The sequence below is a fragment of the Stigmatopora nigra genome, chromosome 8 (genome assembly GCF_051989575.1).
Source record: "Stigmatopora nigra isolate UIUO_SnigA chromosome 8, RoL_Snig_1.1, whole genome shotgun sequence".
Classification (NCBI taxonomy): Eukaryota; Metazoa; Chordata; class Actinopteri; order Syngnathiformes; family Syngnathidae; genus Stigmatopora; species Stigmatopora nigra.
This window is the reverse complement of record NC_135515.1, coordinates 11,098,443-11,120,707: the sequence shown is the minus strand read 5'-3', so window position 1 is coordinate 11,120,707 and position 22,265 is coordinate 11,098,443. Positions and strand designations below refer to the sequence as shown.

The following is a 22,265-nucleotide window of genomic DNA, read 5'->3' as shown; positions in this document are numbered from 1 at the left end:
CTGCCATGGTGCATGTTTAAAAGTAATTGTTAAAATGGCAAAAACAACCCAAATACTCAAATTGATGAAAAAAAAAGAATGCTTTTGTCAATTCTTAAAATTCATTTTAATACAGACTTCATAAATACAAATAAACTTAACTTAAAATTGTCTTTATACCCGATGTAAGTGGTTGTCATGTTATATGCCATCCTCGGATGGGTTTGGATAACAGAAGCCAGGCCTATTTCGTGCAGGCATGGCCTGGCAAAGAGCAATATACACCATTCTCTCTCTCATCACCTATATTTAAGAGAACAAGCAATATTTGTCAGGTTTACCTAATAGAATTCTGCATGAATAAACTATATGGATGGCATTACTTAGCGGGCTTTCTAAGCAAAAGTTCTTTCTCTTTTAACAAAACCTGTGTAGAAATACTGATATGGAGAGTGAATTTGCTGAAGGAAACAGTCACAGAATTTCAGTGTAGAGATTACTAGTACTGCTTGCAAACCCTTACTTTTGAACCAGTTTGATGATCCATTCACATGTTAACTGGGAAGAAGTGGATGAACGCCCCCCCTCTGCAGTCACTATCACATTTTTTTGCCCACATACAGTGTCATGACTGTCACGCTTTAGAATGGAATATTTGTGCCAACCTGCAATTTAAATGTATACAAACTTTGCATTTTAAAGCTACTAAATAGTGAAATGGGTGCAAGGGGCATCTGTCGACCCTGAAGAGTAGCTGATATGATGGAATGCTATAAAAAGGGATTTGTCGACGAGCCACCTGGAAATTGCGTTGTTGGACCAGCACCCTAGAAGACAGACAAACACACAAATGTATAAAAATGTATCACATGGTAAGTTAAAATGGCTAACCAAATGAACACTTTCAACATTTTTTTTCATGTAAATTGCTGAGAAAACAAAAATGCAACATTTATTTCCATAGTTTTGTATTTTAGTAGTTTGGTAAAGAATGGATTAGTAAACTACAGAAGATTTGTGGCATTTGGCAGTTCTGTATACATAATCAAGGGTTAACAGCCATAAGTTAAACTAAATTTAATTATTACGAGCAACCACTTTCAATTAATGTAAAAATTGTTTAGAGATATAGGATCAGAGATATGAATTGAATATTGACTGGCCCAAATATAAGACTTGCATTAATGCAAACATAAATGTAATGCTGATGCCTCACTTACCAAAAAAGGGTTATTGGAGACCATTGGTCCAGTCATTGTGTGCCCAAAAGGAGTCACCATTGGCTTTCCCTGACCAAAGCCTGGAAATCCTCCTCCACCTTTAAATAAATACATATGTGAATTTTCTTCTCATTAAACAACCTCAACATTGATTGCACTGACATTCTATTTATTCACAAACATACACACGGACCATTGAGTTGCTGGGGATACGCTGTAGGTTGTGAGTAGGGCACCTGGCCAGGAAAAGGTTGCTGAAAGGTTCCACTAAAACTAGTAGGGAAATTGTAGGCTGCACCATTGTCGAATCCAGAAGGCATACTCATGGAGGCTGTGCCAAATGAGACTGGAACAGAACAAAACGGCAGCAGGTCAAATGGTGACCCAAATGGTGGTCAATTTCATGCTTTTGGAATCTGACAACTCACAGCCCATCAGTAACTACATCCTATTTTACACTACATGGCACACACCCACAAATGCATGTGATTTTAAGTGCTATTGGGTTGCTGCTAGTCCGCCAGTGAAATTAATCTTAACGTTTTAAAACCTGCACATGAAGCACTGTAGAGACTCAAGTATGATGAACATGAACCAATGGCACAATGCAACTTATTGTTCCAAAATCAACAATACAGTCTAAACCCAATCACACCATAAATATAATCCAACCAGTTTGACGGGAACCTGCCCAATGTGTCAACACTGCTGCATGCGCACACTCATGAACTCATTTTCAAGTAGCACTGACACTATTTTCATTAATGGCGTAATTAATGGGAGAAAAACTAAACAGATCTCTTTACCTTTAAGTAAGGCAGCTGTAGATACTCCAAAATAATAGCTCTATTAAGGAAAACACATGAACTGAACCAGTGACTAACCTGCTGCTGCTGCCGCCGCCGCTGCCACAGGTCCAGCTTTGCTGTTCTGAAAAGGGTTGGAAGGTGCAGTTGTGACACCAGCAGCTACAAAGGGATTATTTGACTGGGGTGCTAAGGAGAGACATAGTGAGGATACAAAACAGGTAATCAGTATTGCCAGATAAAAGCATTTGTAAAATCTTGAAAAAACCTACCGTATTTTCACGATTATAGGGCGCACTAAAAAGTCTTACATTTTCTCCAAAATAGACAGGGCGTCCTATTATCCAGTGTGCTTTATATGTGGACCAATACTAAAATTGTTATCACAATAAAATAAAATAAACCAGTTGATAGGGTACACCATCCTCTACAGCTCTCAACTACGGCAAGCAGCAAGCTTGTTCTACTATTTTCCCTGTAGAAAAAGTACTATGTCTTTGAAAACGGTGCGGCCTGTGTGTGTGTGTAAAATACAGAAATAACACTCGTTAATGACACTATGTCTTTAGATGCGCTATATAGTCGTGAAAATACGATATACCAAGGTACCTTTTCAACTCTATAACAGTTTCTAGATATACAGTAATCCCTCGGATTATCGCGTCTTCACTTACCGCGAATTCACTACATGATTTTTTACGCTATTATTTTAAATTTATAAAAACGTAAAAATCTACGCTGAAACTGGTAAGTGGCAGCCACTCTTGCTACTAGGACTCAGCTCTGAAAAAAAAAAATATATATATATAATAGGGGATACCCTACTTTGCGATTTTTTAATTATTGCGGTCAGGTTTGCTGTACTTTAACCGCAATATTCGAGGGATTACTTTGATGAAAATTGCTGAACACCAATGTCTTTTCCTGATGCCAAGTCCAAATGTGTGTAGTCTATTTTACAGAGAGAACTAAGCTCATAGGCAGTTATCCTGACACAATAAAGTAGGTTTAGGTTTACAAAATCCATCTCCTTTGTTCATAGAGTTGGGTCCTGATTATAGAATTCTAAATGCAAAGTGCCTAAGATTTTCTATAGATACACAAGCTTTCAATTGAATTTGTGTTGTAGCATAAAATTGAAAACCAATATGATTGATGATTTACTCACCCACAAAAGTTTGAGACATAGCGGGTACTAGTTGTTGTGCTTGGGTGGATGATGCTCCCTTTTCTGAAGATAATGAAACCCTAACAAGAACAAATATAAAACGTGATTTTGTTGTTCAAGGGGTAACTTTGAAAGCAGAGCAATGTCTCACCCCTGTGTGCTTCTGTTGTTGTTGTTGTAAACACCAGAGGAGGGTGCTGAGGGGCCAAAAACTGTATCAAGTTCAGCTAGCGCAGCGTAGCGATCTCCTCCTTTGGCCAATATTTGTTGATTGTGAGACACTCCAGAAACTGAATTTATCCCAGAAGATACAGCACCCCCTGATAGGGAAACACAACAAAAGCACAAAATAAAATAGAAAGGCTCATTTTAGCACTTAAATATAAATTGAACAACAAATGTATTTCCATTTTCATATTGAAACTTTGTTCTTGGAATACCTACCATATTAACCCATCCAAATTCATGTGAAATTTTAAAAAGCAACCAGACCTTAGATTTTTGAAAAAAAAGTCATCACCAACATCATTCATCAAACAATAGATTTTTATATTGCGATAAGAACCAATGAAAATATGTATATATATTTTTAAAACTTTCGGTTCAGGATTGCAGCTAGGAACCATAGAATAAAAATTACAGACCTCCTCACTGTGCATTTGGTTAAGCTATAACAAAAAATAAAGACTTAGGTACTGAGGTCACTTTTTAATGAGCAATTTATACTAAAGTTCCGCAAATTACAAAGGGTTCATAGACATTTTCTTACAAGTCCACAAAGACAGAAGGAAACCATGAATACTGCAACTGAAGGAAAGGACTGTACATGCTGCATTTGGAGGAACCCCGAATGCAGCAATTTATAGAATTAAAAAAGTAAAGGATTATGAGCAAAAGAGCAAAGTTAAGAGAAAAAGCCATTGAGTGCCATATACATGTTTCTCTGTCTTTTTTGTAGGTCATGGCAAACAGGTGTAAGATTGTACAAGTTTGTACACAACACCTTTAACGTGTTAACGTTAATGGGTTGACAAAAAAGAGAAAACATGCCAGCAAATGAGACTGCGCCCTATCACATGGTGCGTTTTATAGGTGTGAAAATACGGTATATCATATTGACATGAAATTGTGGACATACTATACAGTTCTAAATTGGAATTCATTCTTACTTACCTCCAAAATAGTAAATCTCAAAACAAAATGCCTCCGTGCACTAATTTTCTTTACTGCTTTTACGCATTTTGATGTGGGTAAACTGGAGTCTGTCACAGTGATCTTTTGAAACGTTCAAATGTCCTAATTATACGCATGTGCTTGAATAGTGGAGAAAGCCAAGGTGCCATACACAGCCCGCAGAAGCTAGGGAAAGACCATGCAAATGACATTTGAACATTTGGAAACACTAAAAACTAAGGAAGATCGGGCAACATAGGAAATACTTTATTTTTAATAACGATTATTCACACACCTGAGTGCATACCTTGAGGCCTAAAGAATCTACTAGAATGTTGTGTATTACTTTATTAAAAAGGTACCAACCACTATAATCTCTATGGCATGAGAAAAGCCCCTTAATATTCTTATACTGTAAAAGTAAGATGATATAATTAGGCAATATAATAAGTGTTATTTTGGGCATGAATTCAACTTTCTCTAACCTGTATTTGAGGCTCGGAATGGGGCTTGGGGTGCTGAAGGGATACCACAAATTGACCCAGGAATGCTCCCAAATGCATCAAAATTGGCAAAGTCTGCATTCATGTTGGCATTTTGTGATGCTGGAGGATGTGCCACTATGATGATTCACACAGGTGGACAAACACAATGAGAGAAGAAAAACATTTATGGTAATATTGACCAGATGAGATTAAAAAATAAATAAATGAACACACACACGCAGGATTATGAAGTAAATATGGCAGAAACTGAGAGATGATATGTGATGTGATGTTAAAGTGAAGCAGAATTCTAAACTGAAAATTACGTATTCTGTATTACTATTTTTTAATTGTTTCTCAATTGCCTGTTGAGAATGTTTTACACCAATCTGGAACTATATATTGACAAAATTGCAATCATACAAGTCTCTTACTTGTGTGGTTGTTGAAATTTGCAAAGTTTGCAAAACCTGAGCTGGGGCCTGCAGTAATTTTTGGAGTGGCGGCAAAGATGTCACCACCAAGGTCACTAAGAAGGTCAAACTTCTTATCATGCTGCTGATGGGTTTGTCCATGACTGATCACCGGAGACTGATAGAAAAAAAGAGGCATATTTGTAGTACTCCATTGTTTCCTCAACAGAAATTTTCAAAAGAATATGTCTAGTTTCTAGTAGGAAAAAAAATATAAAAATAAAATAATACCACTATAAAAGTCTATTTTCAGTAGGATGGATATAAAAGCTTATTTTGAAACATTTCTTACTTGTTTGTTCCATTGGCACATTTTTATTTGTTATTAGCGACTTTAAATAAAATCATCTTTGAAGTGGCATTTGTTTCACTGCTGCTATAATCTAAAGGTGTCCAAAAATATTCACAGAAGGCAACCCGTATCATCACCTCCCAGGTCATTTGTGTCACAGATAATATAACATAACATAATAAGCATTCCAACGAATAAAATTGTACAAGATACATATATGAAGAACTCAAAAAAATTAAGAACAGTTGTTGTCCTGAAACTATCAATAAATGTATTGCAAAGCAAATTCAGATTCACAACATTACTTGTTAAATTATCAACATAAATCCATATCCCATCCCTTTAGTGGATAACACTCTGACAGTTCCGTTGACAATAACAATTATTGAACAACCATCAGTGCTCACAAATTCAACTTTGTACATGTGTTCTTAGGCTCGTTATCTTACTTGATTAGATGGGGTGTTCTTGCTGAGATGCAGGGTCAAAGCCGAATCGCCCAAAAGAGATTTAAGAGGTCTAACCTCTGGTGTGCTGCTGGTGCTGCTGTTTGAGGATCCAGAGATAGATGCATGGACAGATGACACTGGCTTGGTCTGGTCTGAACGGACATACCTGGAAAGAAAAGCACACAACCAAACCAACAATTATTAGCAAGGTGACAACAAATAAAAATTATAGACAAACCATATTTTCCAATGTCAATCATATAATTATATATGAAAACAGCTACGAAATTATATCTGGTCTCTAAGTCTTTCTTTTGTAGCATCTGAATGAGTTTTAATGCTGGAACAGATAGATATTCACTAAACCGCTACTATCTGAGAATAATTCACTCACATCTAGTGGCCTCTTAACAATTATCACACAATGTCTGTACAAATTCCACTCCACCTAACATTAATGTACCAAAGAGCGGCAAACATTATGTGAATATGTTTGTGTTGGAAAGTATTATAACATCCTAAAGGTGGACCTACATGCTCGCGTTATTGACCACGACTGTCCACGACCAAATCAAAGCTGGCTAATGTGGCAAACTCACATAACCGGTGGAATATATTTTTTATATTTTCTGTTATCAACCCAACACACCAGAACATATTAAATCGGCACTGATCAACCAGTGCATCTTTACTGACATGGATTTGATCTCAATCGGGAATTAAACTGGTAGAGTGTCTTACCATCTTTTTTTCTCATATTTTTCTTGAAGAAACTCCTTGAGTTTCTGTGATTCTCTGAAATCAGGTGCTGTTGAGGTTTTATCATCATGAAGGCCAAGCCAGGTCTGATGACATAACTGAAACATAAACAAGAGCAAAAAAGTGATTATTAAGTTTATCTTGGTTCTTAACATTCTACTGAAGAGGGCATTAAATATAGCCTCTAAAATACTAGTTAGAGTCTCTCAAGTAACTGCCTACCTGTCAGGTTTGAAAATAAATAAAAACTGTAACATGTTTGTAATGAATTGGACAAAGACACTAGCATTGGCCCATTGCTACAAATTTCCAAAGTATTATCTTTATTTATTTAACTGAAAGCACAGCAGCTCCACAGATGAAACTCATAAAATCAACTATTTTGTGCATGATCACCAACAACCAAACAACAAACAACAACAACAAAAAATTCTGGCAAAAAAGATTTTGTCTCGCCAAGTGAACTAGTTTGAATTTTGGCAGCCATAAATAAAATGTTACCCATGATAAAGTAATAATTGAAAATGATTGCAATATATTTTAACTCTTGGTGTTAAATCTTTTGCACATTTACAAAGGAAATTAGTGTTTAATTTGCTAAGATTAAAAAATAGGTTTCCTTTTTCGTTAACTTCATATTTAGCACTTTTGCGTCATTTACAAATCAGATTCTAATAGCCATAGTCTACCCACTAACCATTAAATTATTCCCATACTGCATCCAAGTGGTCAAGATTGCTGGGCAACATACTACATTTTGGTGTGCTATATGCATGCCTCTATGCACATAAACACACCTCTACAATCAATAGCAAGTGTCTGTGTGGACAGACAGAAGGCCTGTTGAAGACTGCAGTATTTATAAAACAGCTCTAAGGGATTTATTACTCTCCATTAAACCTTCAGTCTGATGTTTTGCTATAGCTTTAAATAATCTCCACCTTCCAAATGGCAATGTGGTTTTCACAGATTTACCAGATGTTAGGCAGAAATATTTTATTGATCGAAAAAACCTTTATTAATCCAACACAGGAAACAAAATCAACATACCAAGTTGCCTCCTGTTAATTCATGTGCTGCGGCCTGTCATACAGCAAAAGTTACACTACTGTTCTGTTAGGGAGTCTACAACTTTAATCAACACTTAACTTTAAAATAAATGAATACTGGTCATAAAATGTATAAATAAGAAAACGAAAAAATTCAATTGATCTCTGCTCAATCTCTCTCTCCCTTTCTTGCAATGGCCTGTTCTTTTGAAATGGGTTCAAGCATCAATCTTCATCAGCGATAATGACCTCTGAATGCTGGTACCAGCCAAGAGCTAGGTCATGGCAAATATGAATATCCATTCCTTAAAACATGTCTAATCCTCCAAGGTTAGATTTCAATGGTTCTTCTGTAGTCGTGGCAGCAAAGGTCGTTAATTGACAAACCGTCATAAGGAGAATAGGATGCATATTGAGTGCAGGTTGTTACCCGCAGAAACTCAAGTGTTGTCATAATAATGGAACATTTGAAAAAAACTATCAATCAATCTATTAATAAATAATGGAACAGTCTTACTAGTTGTTAGAGACTTTGAACGTATTGTAGGTGGCAACTAATCATGCTACATCATGCCGCAGAGCACAACTAATTTTTTAATAAATGATTCCTCATTGTAAAAACTGCAGGGTAAAAATGAAGAGAAAAAAGTAGAGGATAAAGATCCAAAAAGTATGTTATGCCAATTAATTTTATAATTTAATGCATTTCATCAACATGCTGTGATGGTAACTCAAGCCTGACTTTTGACTGTTTCAATGAGGACAATGACAGCTATTTGGATTTTTGAAAAATGTTGTTTAAACTAAGGTAAACTGATTGATAAACATTTTTTTCTTGATTAAAAAGTGTTTAGCCTGGGGGTATAAACATCAATGTGAGCCATTATTAAAGGAATTGTTTTTTTTATTGTTCATGAAAGTAAAAATAAAAGCTATTTTAAAGCAATCTATTTCTAAACTGAGACCAAAAGCCTACCTCATTCCCATGTGTCTGTAGAAATTCTATTTCCTGATGTGAGAATGTTGTCATAGAGATCGACTTGACTCTGTGAGGTGGATTCAGTCCTCGTCTGTGAAAGAAAAATTAGCCGGCATCAATTTTAATGAAATCCCGTGTATTTTTTCTAGAATAGGATATATGAGAAAAGTAGAACAAAGTGGTTTCAAAATGAATGCTGGAGGCATTGTACATAGGTGAAGTATGGTAAACTAACAAAATAAGTATTAATGCACTAATGAGATGGGCTTCATTGAGTAGCCTACTTAAAGTCTGTCAGATGCTTGGTCCCTGACAAAAAAAGGCTTAACCAAAGGTTGCCAAAATGTACCCAACAGAGACAACAATTGGCTATTTCAAATGACACCCTAGTAGCAATCCCAGCTTGTAGAGAAGCGACTCGGCCATTGGATTTGGAGTATTTTGTGAAACTTAAGCGTGTTATTTTAGGTGTCCAAGTTTATTTAGGTTAGGTTAGTTTAGAACTTTATTTCATCCCATGTTCAGGAAATTTCTTGGTTGCAGTATCAAGACAACAAGACATAAAAGACAATGTAGACCTAGATAAAAAAAAACTGAAGCCACACAAAGGAAGTTCACAAGGTGGAGACCTTCTGCAGACTGAGACTGAGGTTACCGCACAGTCCCTCAGTAGTCTGGAGGTTTTAAAGATCATCTTCCTTGCCTAGATCCTCCTAAGCTGTCCTATAACCTAATCAGCAGCAGCGGAAACGCCGGTGGGGGGCTTCAAAGCACACAAGCAGCCCAGCAAGCACCGGCAGCTCCTCCATATGACCGGGGAGAGATCTCACACTCCCTTAACAATGATGGAATGCTCAGTCTGGAGCGTTGCCTCTTCTCCCGGCACTCTCGTCCACTTTATGTATGTATAATGTCTGCCAACTATATTTTTCTTTTTATGTGCCTTTAAAAGTTATGTATTTATTGCACATTTATATATCCTAAAAAACATAGGTGGGCAGTGGGGGTTATTGTTTTTTTTTTTATTTATTTTTTTATCTTGGAGCCCTCAACATTTCATTCATACACAAATGCATTTTACCATCTATTTAATACATAATTACAAAAAAAAAACAATTTAATTTCCTAGTACTGGATTTTAACCATACATATTTGCATTGGCAGACCATTAGCTTTCTGCTGCACAACCCTTTCACACCAATGCTTTAAGGGCAAAATTGCAAAACACATAAATAGGGATATCCTGAAACTGACTTTTTCAATCAAATCTGGATTTTTTTCAAGATATGATTTGCCCAACGCAATCCAATGCCGAACCAATGCTCGAATTTTTAGATTAGTGAAAATAATGCAAAATATTATGTAACCAGTATTGGAAAAAACCCCAATGATTGAATTCAAATCAAGAAATACTTTGTGTATCCCATAGTGAGCTCTTATTGTCATTAGATTCTTTAGAGACGTAGCCCCACTCAGCAGGCATGTCTAGAGGTTTGATTTACAGCAGCCGGAAAGCACATCACTACTGAAAAGAGATGCATCTGGTGGATTGGATCCAATCTTCTAAATAAATGTGATACTTCCCGATACTCCCAAAACCGTCATAATGGGAGCCAATACCGCTTATCGGACTACACACTAAAAGCAGGAAGGGAAAATATAACTCATTTGCATACAGCTAGAGAATGACAGAACCTTAGAAATTAACAAAAAGTAAAGATTTGCACCACCCACCTCTTCAGTTCAAAGAGCACTGAATCATTTATCCTCACAAGGGTTGTGGGAGCTGCTGGAGCCTATCCCACCTGACTTCGGGCACAAGGCATAGGACATCCTGACTTGATGGCCAGCCAATCACACGGCACGAGGAGACGGACAACCTTTCACACTTAGGGGCAGTGTCAAATCCAATCAGCCTACGATGCATGTTTTTAGAATGTGGGTGGAAACCACAGTATCCGGAGAAAACTCACACAGGCCTGGGCATAATACGCAAACTTCTCACAGGAGGACCGACGCTAATCACCCGGCCGCCCCAAACTGTTATATATTTTCAATTTATATAATTACAGTACTTTTGGAAAGTACTTATTTAAAGCCATTTCTAGGTATGGTAATTATTTCCCTATCAGTTTGATACTTGGAGAAAAAAAACATTAGCAAGAAGACATATTTGAATGAATGTAAATCTTCGAAAAAACTAACACTCCAAGAGGGGTTACTGTCAAATATTCTCAAGAAAAAATATTGGGAGTTCCTCAAGGGAAGCCTCCACCTTCACAAGGAATGTGTTTACATAATGCATAATGATTTCCAGCTTAACCTACTAACAAAACACAATCACTGGGGAAGGGAGGACAAGCTGTACATAGAAGAATAAGTTAGTAATACCATCGACTGTCTTTTACTATGTAAACACCGTTACCTAGAATGGATCGATTAATAAAACAGAAGTAGGAAAGGGTTGGGGAGAAAAATCAAATGAGTCAGTGAGCTCGGTCACGGAACGAAGAAAAAAAAAGGCTGACACACAATCTCTGCCCTTAGGTTCAAAGATCATCTATGAAAGAACAGATGTTTTTATGTTGCTTAAAAACAACACTTTTTTTAAATTAATGAGCCCACAAATCAAAATAAAAGGTTAGTGACTATTGAAAAAATTAAATAAAAGCTCTGTCTGAGTCTGTTGCATACTTTCCAAGTTTCATTAACAATGTTTTTGATTCTTTTCTCATGAGTTGTCATATAACGAGCAAACTTTAATTTCCAATGAGGAGAATGGGTTAAAATGGGTTGAGGAAATTTTCAATAAGGCTACTGTTTGTGCACAGGTATTTTAAAAGGAATTAAAAAAAAAAAAAAAGATAGAGACTTTTAGTGGCTCAACCCGGTGTTGTCCTGCATCTCATAATCGCTCATTTTGGCTGTGTTATGGGCCTTTTTCTTTCATCCTCCATGTTAGTTGCTCTATTGCTAACCATTCTAAAAACAACTTTTGCTCACCATCATATTCGTCTACTGAAGGTTGGTCTGGAACTAGCATTCACGTCGCCTCAGCACCCCCGCTCTTTGTGGTGTTCGGGTGTTGTCATTGCAGTATAAATTTATTGAATTCTTATCAAAAGTTTTTAGTATTATTGTTGACAAAAATAATTTGACAGTAATTATCATTGGCCAGCGAGGAAGCAGGACAGCCACATAAGTTTCAATGAAAAGTATTCCAAAAATACAGTTTTAATTATTTTTAGCTTTTTTTGTGGATCACTAATCAATACAAAAGAAAGAGCCTTGCCTAGTGTAACCAGAGCTTTGGACCACGAATAGATTGGAACAAGGCGATGTTGTTGTACATTAGCAATTGACATTTATTAGCAAGTATAGTTATTATTTTTAACTTACTTAATAACTTCTGAAATTTAAATGTCATTAAAGTCCAAGACACAAGTGTGGTTTACAGTTTTGTCATGGTGTGAATGAATTCCACTATATTGAACTTTGTTGTAAGCATTCACAATTTCTTGGAATAATGGATAGGCTAAGCTGATAATCGAAAGCGATAATCCTTGACAAAAGACAGCAATGATTCAATTTGCCTGTTATTACAGGGAAAGATGAACACTCAAACTAGTATTTGGTCACTAAATTGGGGGCACTAAAGAGAGTTCTGCTACTGTAAATAATCAAAATTCAGTGTAACAAAGCAGACATGTTGGAACATTAACAATGCCAAATTCTTTGCAGGCCTTAGCAAAACAACAATCACCACTTCCTCTTGCACATCACATGTTGGTTACACAACAAAGATATTTGAAACTCAAATAACTCTCCATTAAAATTCTAAGAATTTATTTTTGTTCCGTTTTAAAGAAGAGCAGTACATTTCTATCTTTTTACAATATCATACCTATCAACCTCGGTCAATTGCGACCCTTATTAATAATTGAAATTCCCAATTTTTAGCGATAATCAGCCATACAAACACTATGCATCACATTTGCTGACTAGGGCAATAAAAAGTCTGTAATTTCCCCCAAAGTGGACGGGTTGCAATTAGCCTATTGTATGCACTAAATTCATGAATTTCTAGATGTTGCTGTATAATGCTGACACCTTGACTGTCTGAGTACCTTTATTGCTATACTATTAATATGGTGAAAATGCCGACTGGTGAAAGGGAAGTGCGTGTGTGCATATAATGCTTAATGCATTATAATATTAGTAGAGGACAATGATGTTTTCCTCTGCTACCGGTGACAGAGACAATCCGGATTAGAGCCAAAAGGGGGTAAAACGAGAAATATACTTAAAAATAAAAATGTTTTTCTCGTACAAAAGTTGTTATACGGCATACACAATTTGAAATGACAAAAAAAAACATAAAATAAAGGAAAATGTGTAATTTGACAGGTAGGCAATACTGTTGAATGTTAAATTAAGGTTTCAAGATGATAACAGACTGAAACCTTTGACCCTTCAAAAAAATTGTTCTGGATTTTTTTTTATATTTAAATGATCTCTAGTGCGGTCAGGCTGAGAGACTAAATAGCAAAATTATGGTATGGTTCAAACACTGGAAGAAATGATGAATATAGTTGTGTGAGGATTTATATACTAATGGTCCACTTCAAACAATGGTTGTCTAAATAAACATTTGTAAGGAAGACAAACATTATAAATATTGACAATATGTTTTAGTTTTCCAAATGCCAATTACATAAATTCAAAAATGCCAAAAGATGACTAAACAGGATGAGAATAGTGTTTAAGGGTGGTCCAAAACCTCACCAGGTAGGTGCTCTCGGTTCCCTTTTACGTGTGAAAGCAACTGCACATTGACCACAGCTGAAATCACATATCTGGTTGCACGTAAACAAAATTCAGTAACCACGAGCATTGTGGGAAATGTTCTTAGGTGAAGAGTCTGTTGGCTCACCTGAGTCAGGGTTCGACATGGAGTGATGAGGTTATGGTGTTCTAGATCTTCCCACATAAATCCACTTCACGTCAATTCAGTACCCTCTGATTTGCCAAATGTCCCCTAAATGATTGTATTTGGATGGTCCATCTCAATATGAGCAAAAGTTGGAGCTCTGTGATTATTTACTTCAGTAATTTAATTTAATGGGTCACATACAAAGATTGCAATGTGAAAAGGAATAGCGAACTAAGGAATTTCCTGGTACAGGCCACAGCATCAAGTTACCATGACCTGCAAAAATCTAATGAAGGCGTTTAAAAATTTAATACAGCCAACATTAAGTTGCCTGCATTAAATTCTCATCATTTAACATTGGGTTTTGCTTTTTTTTTTTTTTTTTACAAAGGAAAGAGAAAATATTCAAAACAGACAAGGTAGAGGTCATTGCTTTTAATGTATTAAATGGAAATGGAAGAGTTGATGTGGAATAACTTTTAAAAAAGGGTCAATTTTCTAACATAGGCTATTAGATCTTTTGGAAAGTTAATGGCCCATCCTGCTATAAACCCTTTACGTAGAATTATTTATTTAAACGATCACAATTCCGTGGGACCTCAACACGGATGGATCCAAAGTAAACTTAGGATTCTAGCCTATTTGAAAGTCCAGCAGTGAATATGAAGAAACAGAACGTTTACTAATCCCAAATCCCAGGCTACAGATGCTCGATTACACAACTGCACTATCGACCTTTAATGGTACAAGCTCGAGAATGTAGGTTACTTTTCCAGTCTAAATAAACAAAAAGAATGATTAGTATAGGGTGGTCTCGCAGCTGAGCCTGTCGGCCTCACAGCTCTGGGGTCCTCGGTTGAAAACCAGGTCAGTCCACCTGTTTAGAGTTTGCAGGTTATCCCTGGGCCTGTGTGTTTTTTTCCGGGTACTCCGGTTTCCTCCCATATTCCAAATATAAATGGCCCCTAGGTGTGAGTGTGAGCGTGAAGGGTAGTTTGTCTCCTTTTGCCCCGCGATTTGGTGGCCACCAATTCAGGGTGTGCCCCGCCTCTATCCCAGAGACAGCTGGGATTGTCTCCAGCACCCCCCACGAACCTAGTGGCGCTAAATCGGTTCAAAAAATGAGATGAGATGAGTGATTAGTATAGTCATCGTATCATAAAATGCGCACGTATTCACCATTTGGCTTGCTCAGTTAGGTTTGACAAGCAACTGGTAGTAAGCATCTGAGTGTATAGAGTGTACAAATGTCATCCTAAAGTCAAATACGACGGGTGTCTGCCACATTAACACAATATGATGTTAACAGTTCCATTTTAGAACGCTCATCAACATTTACATAAGATCACTGGAGCAGTCGGCTACAGCGAGTAGCTAGTATGCTAACTACTCGTGATTACACCATATTTAGGCTTGCATGTAACATGGATGCGTACAGGATACTAAATCAGGCGGCTTGGGAACTTACAGTAGACCGGAGCAGGAGGTACACACGAAGGAGCCCACCGTCATGTTGGCGTAGGTTGGGCCGCGCTGGTCACAGTCAAAGCACTTTCTATTAGCAGGCAAACTCGTCATTTCCCTCAGCATCTTAAGGTGTTTCTCCTCTTGCTTTCGTTTCGCACTCGCCGCCATGGTAAGGGGTATATGAGACGATTTGGGGAGGGGGATATACAGAAAGCTACCTGATGTTGGAATACCAAGGTGCGTGTTTTTCAACCCGTTTCACAGGGAGGGGAAGGGAAGGGAAGGTTGTGGCTGTATTGACAGGGCGGCCTCGCGACTCCTCTGACAAGGAGTTGTGGTGATGCGTTTGAGGTTTTCTGGGATGTCGAAATGCTTGGTTTTAAGTGTACTGGCAACCTTGGGGCATCTAAAAATATCAAATTATTTTCAATAACGTTCATCTGATGCGGTTTTCCCAATAAACTGTCTTTCCTGAAAAGCAATCTAAATCACAGCTCTGTATCTCGACCCTTTTAGAGTAGAGATGAAGTTGGATATTCTGATTATATGGAACGCTACACGAGACATTAGATCTGGTTTGTATGGTTCTAACAAGATAATACATTCCCTGTTTTTCCGCATTCGTTGGTATTAGGCCTCTGAGCAAAATGATCCAGTTGTTTTATCAAAGTTGGTTTAATTTAATGCCGGCAGATGGGTTGGCAAATGCTCGTTTAGATGACTGAGGGTTTTTTTGTTGTTGTTGTTTTATTTTATTTAAGATACCTGTAAGTACACGAATATTGACTAACGTGGTCAGGACAAGTTGGGATTTGTACAGTAATTTACGTTAGTGATCTTGACGTAAAATGATAGTCTTTTCATGTCTGCTTAACTCGTGACTCTTTGGTGTTTAAGCATAAACAGCGCACCCTGCGGGCAGCAGCATTATTACAGCAGCACTATACTGCATCTGAAGTCCACATTTGGTTCAAGTAACCAACCATTTATTGGTGAGTTAAAGTAAGCCTTACAATCCGAACACTAATCAATCAAGTAAAAATGCATGACAATCATTTGTTTCATTCAATATATTGTACAGCACACTAACACTCCCAAATAGGGATATTTTTGAAATTTAATATTTGAATACAAACTGTTAAATCTTGCTTCTGAATCTAAGAAAAAGTCATTTAAACTCAAATATTTTATTCCAAGTGAACAAATAAACAAAAAAATACAATGGTAAATTAATATTTACAGTAATATTCAATATGAAGACAAATCAGTTTTGTGGTATTTAATTATTTTCTACAAGTCACACAACAAATGTCTTACTACTTGCATTCCATGTCTGTATACAAACAATGGAAAGAAATTTAAAGACCACAAGTCACACTATGACCCAAAAACACTAAATATGACTTCAAATAGCATTGAATTTTAATTGTGGTCAGAATTTGGAAAGCTATGAATCAATTGAAATAAGCATTAGCAGTTATTTCTAAAACAGTCTCCGCTTCACATTTCATCACTGAATTTTCTTAACACATTGGCTGTAGTTGAACGATGAGAGACGTTCATCACCCTTCGAACTGCCGCAGAACACTCAGTTATTCATCCAAAATCTCTGTACATGTATGACCAAAATTGGATATAATGAGCTTTATGTGAGGAGTTACTGCCTCCAAAGGGCTTCAAATTTGGTTGGCATTCATTGGTGATTACATTGAGAAGGATAATTCTTAGTATAATTACAGACCATCTCTTAATTCATAACATTTTGTTTGCTGAAAGTCTAAGAAATAAAAAAAAGACAGTGATGAATTTTGTTGAATACAATTTAGCTCAAAATAACTGATTATTAGCCTAACATTAACATAAGGATGTTTGTCATATTCAAGTGTTCAGTAAAGTGTTATTGTTTTACTAACTGGTGCTGACTGATTTAAGTAAAGGATGTTCATCCTGTGGTTGTGGACTAAAATCAAGGGGTCTGCGGTTATCAGTGAATCCGTAGAGTTGTCGCAGGGCCACACGAGCTGCTTCCTCCTCTGCTGCAATAAGCGTCTCACCTGGACCCTGAGCCAGCAGGTTCTTATTGCTGCATGTACATGAAATTGGAAACAAGAGTGAATTAAACACAATACAGTTGTCCCTCTACTTATGAAATTGATCGGTTCCAGAACTTTTTTCATAACTTGAAAATTTCTATTAATAACTAACTACTCTTGTAACTGTAATCTTTTTCATATCACGAGGGACTCATTTGCATATAAAAAGCTCTCATTTGCATATAAAAAGCTTTCATTTGCATATAAAAAGCTTTCTTACCTAGAGGCATTTGTAAGTAGAGGCATTTGTAAGTAGAGGCATTTGTAAGTAGAGGTATGACAGTATAATAAAATGTGAGACAAATTTGGATAATTTGTCAATGGACATACACACCTGTACAAACCAACAAAATACAGTGGAAGTACTGTGCTGGACCCAGCAGACCTGATGAGTCGGGGCTCAGGAAGCGGGATCGTTCTCTTATTTAGTTCCTCCACCAGAAGGCCCATGGGATTGACGACTGTCCACAAATCAAAGAGGTCTTTTCCTATTAGTTGGGTAACTAGAAAATCCTAAAGTTTAGAAAGGAAAAGAAATATTTAACACTTTGTTTCCAAACAGACAACAGAGCTAAACAAAGTGCTCTGTCTTTATTATCTGAACTGACTCATCAACCACCTCTCACCCTGAGGAAATATCTTGTGTGCTCTGTTCCACTGCTCTGATGTAATGTTGCTATGACTGCCATGAACGTAGAATGAAGCACGCTGTCCAGGACTGGGAATTGTAAACTCCTTGTTAAATCTTCTATGCCAAGATTTTTAGCGACATGACTCACTACATCTACACTTGTGAGGTATTTCACAACACTTTCCACCCCTTCTGTTGGCAGGCTGGGAAAGCTGTCCCTGCACCAATCAGTAAGGTAACTTTTTGTGAGGGCATATCCCTCTGTGCTCAATTCAATATTATCTTTTAGAGCAAGAGCTGTTGTTTCAGAGTCCAATCCCAACTCCTGTCTCCTTTTCTGCTCCGACTGCAAGTAACATGGATTAATAAATGCTGTTTTTAAATGTTCCAAGGAGAAGTTCTCATGAAGGCGGGCGCCAAATGCCTGAACCTCAGCATGGTAATCCCAATTAGGTTGTTGAAATCTGAAAAAAATCAGACATGGAGCAGATTAAAATGCTATATTTTGAAAAATATTAGTATCATCCTGATTGCCTTCATACAAGGTTTATCAATGACATTTGATCATTAATTTAACCTGAAATTGCAAATAAATTACATTGACTACAAATAAAATAGTTATGAATATTCAATATATTACTGTATGATTATAATGCTAAGTTTGTATTGTAGGCAGTTGCTTGTGATGTCAAATAAATAGTGGATGATGCTGAGCAATGCTCCTAATAAACCATTGATTATTTCGGTGCCATTTACGATGACAGTGGTCATATTAGTTTGTTAGTTTGTCAATGATACATGTCCTATCTGGGGCTTCTGGCAATGAATGAATACCCTTCTTAATTCAAATATATTCGATGTCAATCACTGTCAATGAAAGCCTATTAAATTGAATGTAGAGGGATTCCAATTGTTTAGCACTGCAACGTATTCAAAATAAAACCTAACATTCATTCACGCAACCTTTACAGTTGTAACCTCTATAAATTGTGCAAATGTAGGGCGTTACAAATTTTACTCATGGCAATTGCTTTGCTGACTGCGTTTGTAGTAGCACGAAATAATGTTCTCCGTAATAGTCTCCAAACAATATAACGTTAGAAACTTAATTTGCACAACCAGTTAAATCCATACAACGACCAACTACCAGTAAAAATTTTGGATGCTCCCCCAGAAACTTGTCTAGCTAACGTTAGCTTCACCTTGGTTTCGGCGGTGGAGGACCTTCACGCTTTAGCTTTCTTTCCATACGCAGTGTATAATACTTCATCCACCGTTTTATTCCCCGAATCTGTGTGGTTGTGGAATTCCAACAAAACCGCTGGCAGTATGAACCAAACGGCAACGTGCTGCGAATAACCCCTGACGCCATGTTGATACTTTGACAGAAGTGTACGTCACCAAAAGCAGTCCGACCAGAAACAAGGATGAAAAAGCAACTTCTCCGCGCAAGTGTTACCATAGAAACAAGAAAGCATCAAACGAGTGTGTAAAACTTCATCCACTGTTGTATTCCCCGAATCTGCGTGGTTTTGGAATTCCAACAAAACCGCTGGCAGTATCAACCAAACGGCAACGTGATAAAAATAACCCCTGACGACATGTTCATACTTTGACAGAAGTGTACGTCACTCAAACTAGTCCGACCAAAAACAAGGAGAAACAGCAACTTCTCTGTGCAAGTGTTACCATAGAAACAAGAAAGCATCAACCAACAGTCTTTTGAAGCCGAACTACATCCGCTAAAAACAGAAATTCTTTGGAGTTTTAGAATAAATACTATCACAGTTTTTTTTAAATCAACAATGGCTCTTGATCCGATTGATGAATCAACACATGATCAAATTTCAACATCAATTCAAATGGAATCGGGAGACACCGAAGCATCAGGTGGGGTTGTAACAATACCGGATGAACATGGAGAGGAGAAAAAAGATGGAAAACGGTCAGGGCCGCGGATGACCAAAACATTTTTAAAAGAGCACTGTAAGCAGAACAAACTGTACTCTACACCTAGCCTGAATGAGACTTTGTATCTGCACTTCAAAGGTTTCACCACCATCGAAAATCTGGAAGAGTACACTGGACTGAAGTGTCTTTGGTTAGAAAGTAATGGCTTGCAACAGATTGGAAACCTAGATGCACAGGTTGACCTCCGTTGTCTTTTTCTTCAGCAGAACCTTATCCACAAGCTTGATAATCTCGAACCTCTAAAAAAACTGTGCACTCTAAACGTGTCCAATAACTACATACAGACAATTGAGAACATTTCATGCCTTTCTCAACTTAGTACGCTTCAGATTTCCCATAACAAACTGGAAAAAATTGGGGACATAGAGCACCTGAGTCACTGTCCATCCATTGGGGTTCTGGATCTGTCTCACAATCTTCTAAGTGATCCTGGCATTCTTCATGTGCTTGAATCTATGCCAAATCTACGAGTTCTTAACCTGCTGGGAAATGAAGTTGTGAAAAAGATCTCCAACTACAGAAAGACCGTGATTGTCCGCCTTAAGAATCTTACCTTCCTTGATGACAGGCCTGTTTTCCCCAGAGACAAGGCATGCGCAGAGGCTTGGTTACTTGGCGGAATTGAAGGTGAACGGAAAGAGAGAGAAGAATGGAACACTAAAGAAAAGAGAAAAATTCAGGAAGGATTGGATGCACTAGCATTGATTCGAAAGAATGCCCAAGAGAGACAACATCTGAAAGACGTTGACAGAGGTTAGCATTTTTTTTTTAAATATATCTATCGGTATATTTCCTCCAGCTGCCTTCTCATAACTTCCACTCATAAATGAACTTAAGTATAACATATTTAGTTATTATGAATCATCGTAGAAAACTAAGTGTTACAACTTTTTAAAAAATCTATTCTTATATGTGCAGCATACTGCCATAATTAACAATACAATTTAAAAGTTTACTGAATTAAATAGTAATGTGTAATTTTGCAGTTTTTAATTATTACTCTTCAATATCACAGAGATCTTGCTTCATCATTGTTTGCAATTAGTTATATTGTGATTCCCTTAAAAAAAGGCCTAGGTGAATTTTCTCCAGGTAAAAAAGTTAAAAACTGGAGGAAAAAGGGAAGAAAACTAATCAGTTTCTTGTTTTTTTGTCATTTTCAGATGAAACGGAGACCCTCAATCCTCAACCTCTTGAGAAAATAGTAATTGTTCAAGATGCCTTGGCTGCTCAAGAGGAGTTTTCACCAGACCAAAATAAACAGCATGCTCTCAAAAAGGAAGCAAACCAAGATTATGAAACTATAAAATATGAGGAGTTATCCAAAGAAACAGCAAAAGAACCCCAAGAAAAACAGACCAAGCACATGGTTTTAGGAAATGATGCATGTAGACAAGAGAACATCAATCACAAACTACCCTCTTTGGTCAGAGTTGCTTCTTCTGAGTCATTATGTGGTCCTGGAACACATGTGACTGAAGTGGTCAATTCAGAGAAGTTGGAAACCTTCCCACCAACAGATCAACTATTTGTTGACGATCTGCCTGATCTGGAGGATCTGGAGCCAGAAAACATCTCAGAAATCTCTTCTTCCAAGATGATTTTGAAACCAAGGATAGAAGTTATCTCGGGGGATAGCCGAGATGATGAATCAGACCAGAAAATTAGCCCTTGTAGTGCAGATTATTCAGTGTTTTCAATGAACAAATCAGTCAAAGCTTCTGCTGGCAGAGAAGAGAACATTGAACACCATCTACTGCTGTCTTCAAAATCTACACAAAGTCATGGGCCACTTGTGACTGAACTAGTGAATGCAAAGCAGTTTGAAACCATTCCACTAAGCGCTCCACTGCATGTTGACGATCTGCCAGACCTGGAGGATCTGGAGCCAGAAAACTTCTCAGATATCTCATCTACCATGATGCAGAGACCAATAATAGAAGTAATCTCAGGTGATGGCCATAAAGATGAATCGGACAAGATAATTCCCCCTTGTAGTGAAGATTATTCAGTGTTTTCCATGTGCAAATCAGCCACAGCTACTGCTCCATCATTAATGTATACAGGAGATGAGGATGCTAAAGAACCAGATGAAACATCCAAATCAAATCATTTATTGTTTCCACGTTGCTTAATTGAGGAACTTTAAAACTGAGTTACATTACAAAAGCCTTTTAGACAGGAGTGGCCTTTTTTCTTTTTAAATGAATCAAACATTTTTTTTTCCATTTTCTAGTTTATATCTTTAACATGAAAAGTTACTACACTGGAGAATTCATAATGTGGAGTTGTGCTTTACCTCAGAAAAATAAATAAATACCCGAAGCACTCTTAAAAG

The 22,265-nt window shown here is 37.2% G+C and overlaps 3 protein-coding genes across 5 annotated transcripts; 1 reads left to right on the top strand and 2 right to left on the bottom strand.

The window, feature by feature from the left end:
• Positions 1-467: 467 nt before the first annotated feature.
• On the bottom strand, positions 468-15,587 carry agfg1a (ArfGAP with FG repeats 1a). 3 transcript variants are annotated; one of them, XM_077723172.1, is made up of 12 exons: positions 15,234-15,587; positions 8,830-8,923; positions 6,787-6,902; positions 6,046-6,211; positions 5,266-5,422; positions 4,832-4,951; positions 3,325-3,493; positions 3,174-3,253; positions 2,084-2,194; positions 1,393-1,545; positions 1,200-1,297; positions 468-806 (listed from the first exon to the last, which is right to left on the bottom strand). In XM_077723172.1, the coding sequence occupies exons 1-12, from the start codon at positions 15,398-15,400 to the stop codon at positions 750-752; spliced, it is 1,488 nt and encodes a 495-aa protein (XP_077579298.1). In that variant the 5' UTR covers positions 15,401-15,587; the 3' UTR covers positions 468-749. The 3 variants fall into 3 exon arrangements, with proteins under 3 accessions (XP_077579298.1, XP_077579297.1, XP_077579299.1); XM_077723171.1 differs by having other exon boundaries at positions 4,832-4,966; positions 15,234-15,586; XM_077723173.1 differs by lacking the exon at positions 4,832-4,951 and having other exon boundaries at positions 15,234-15,586.
• A 909-nt stretch (positions 15,588-16,496) lies between these two features.
• Positions 16,497-19,525, bottom strand: mrpl44 (mitochondrial ribosomal protein L44). Its single transcript, XM_077722511.1, has 4 exons — positions 19,159-19,525; positions 17,952-18,420; positions 17,660-17,838; positions 16,497-17,315 (listed from the first exon to the last, which is right to left on the bottom strand). The coding sequence occupies exons 1-4, from the start codon at positions 19,416-19,418 to the stop codon at positions 17,141-17,143; spliced, it is 1,083 nt and encodes a 360-aa protein (XP_077578637.1). The 5' UTR covers positions 19,419-19,525; the 3' UTR covers positions 16,497-17,140.
• A 56-nt stretch (positions 19,526-19,581) lies between these two features.
• LOC144200388 (dynein axonemal assembly factor 1-like) lies at positions 19,582-22,236 on the top strand. Its single transcript, XM_077722510.1, has 2 exons — positions 19,582-20,680; positions 21,091-22,236. Exons 1-2 carry the CDS (start codon positions 19,762-19,764, stop codon positions 22,074-22,076), a joined length of 1,905 nt encoding a protein of 634 aa, XP_077578636.1. The 5' UTR covers positions 19,582-19,761; the 3' UTR covers positions 22,077-22,236.
• The last annotated feature ends 29 nt before the right edge of the window (positions 22,237-22,265 follow it).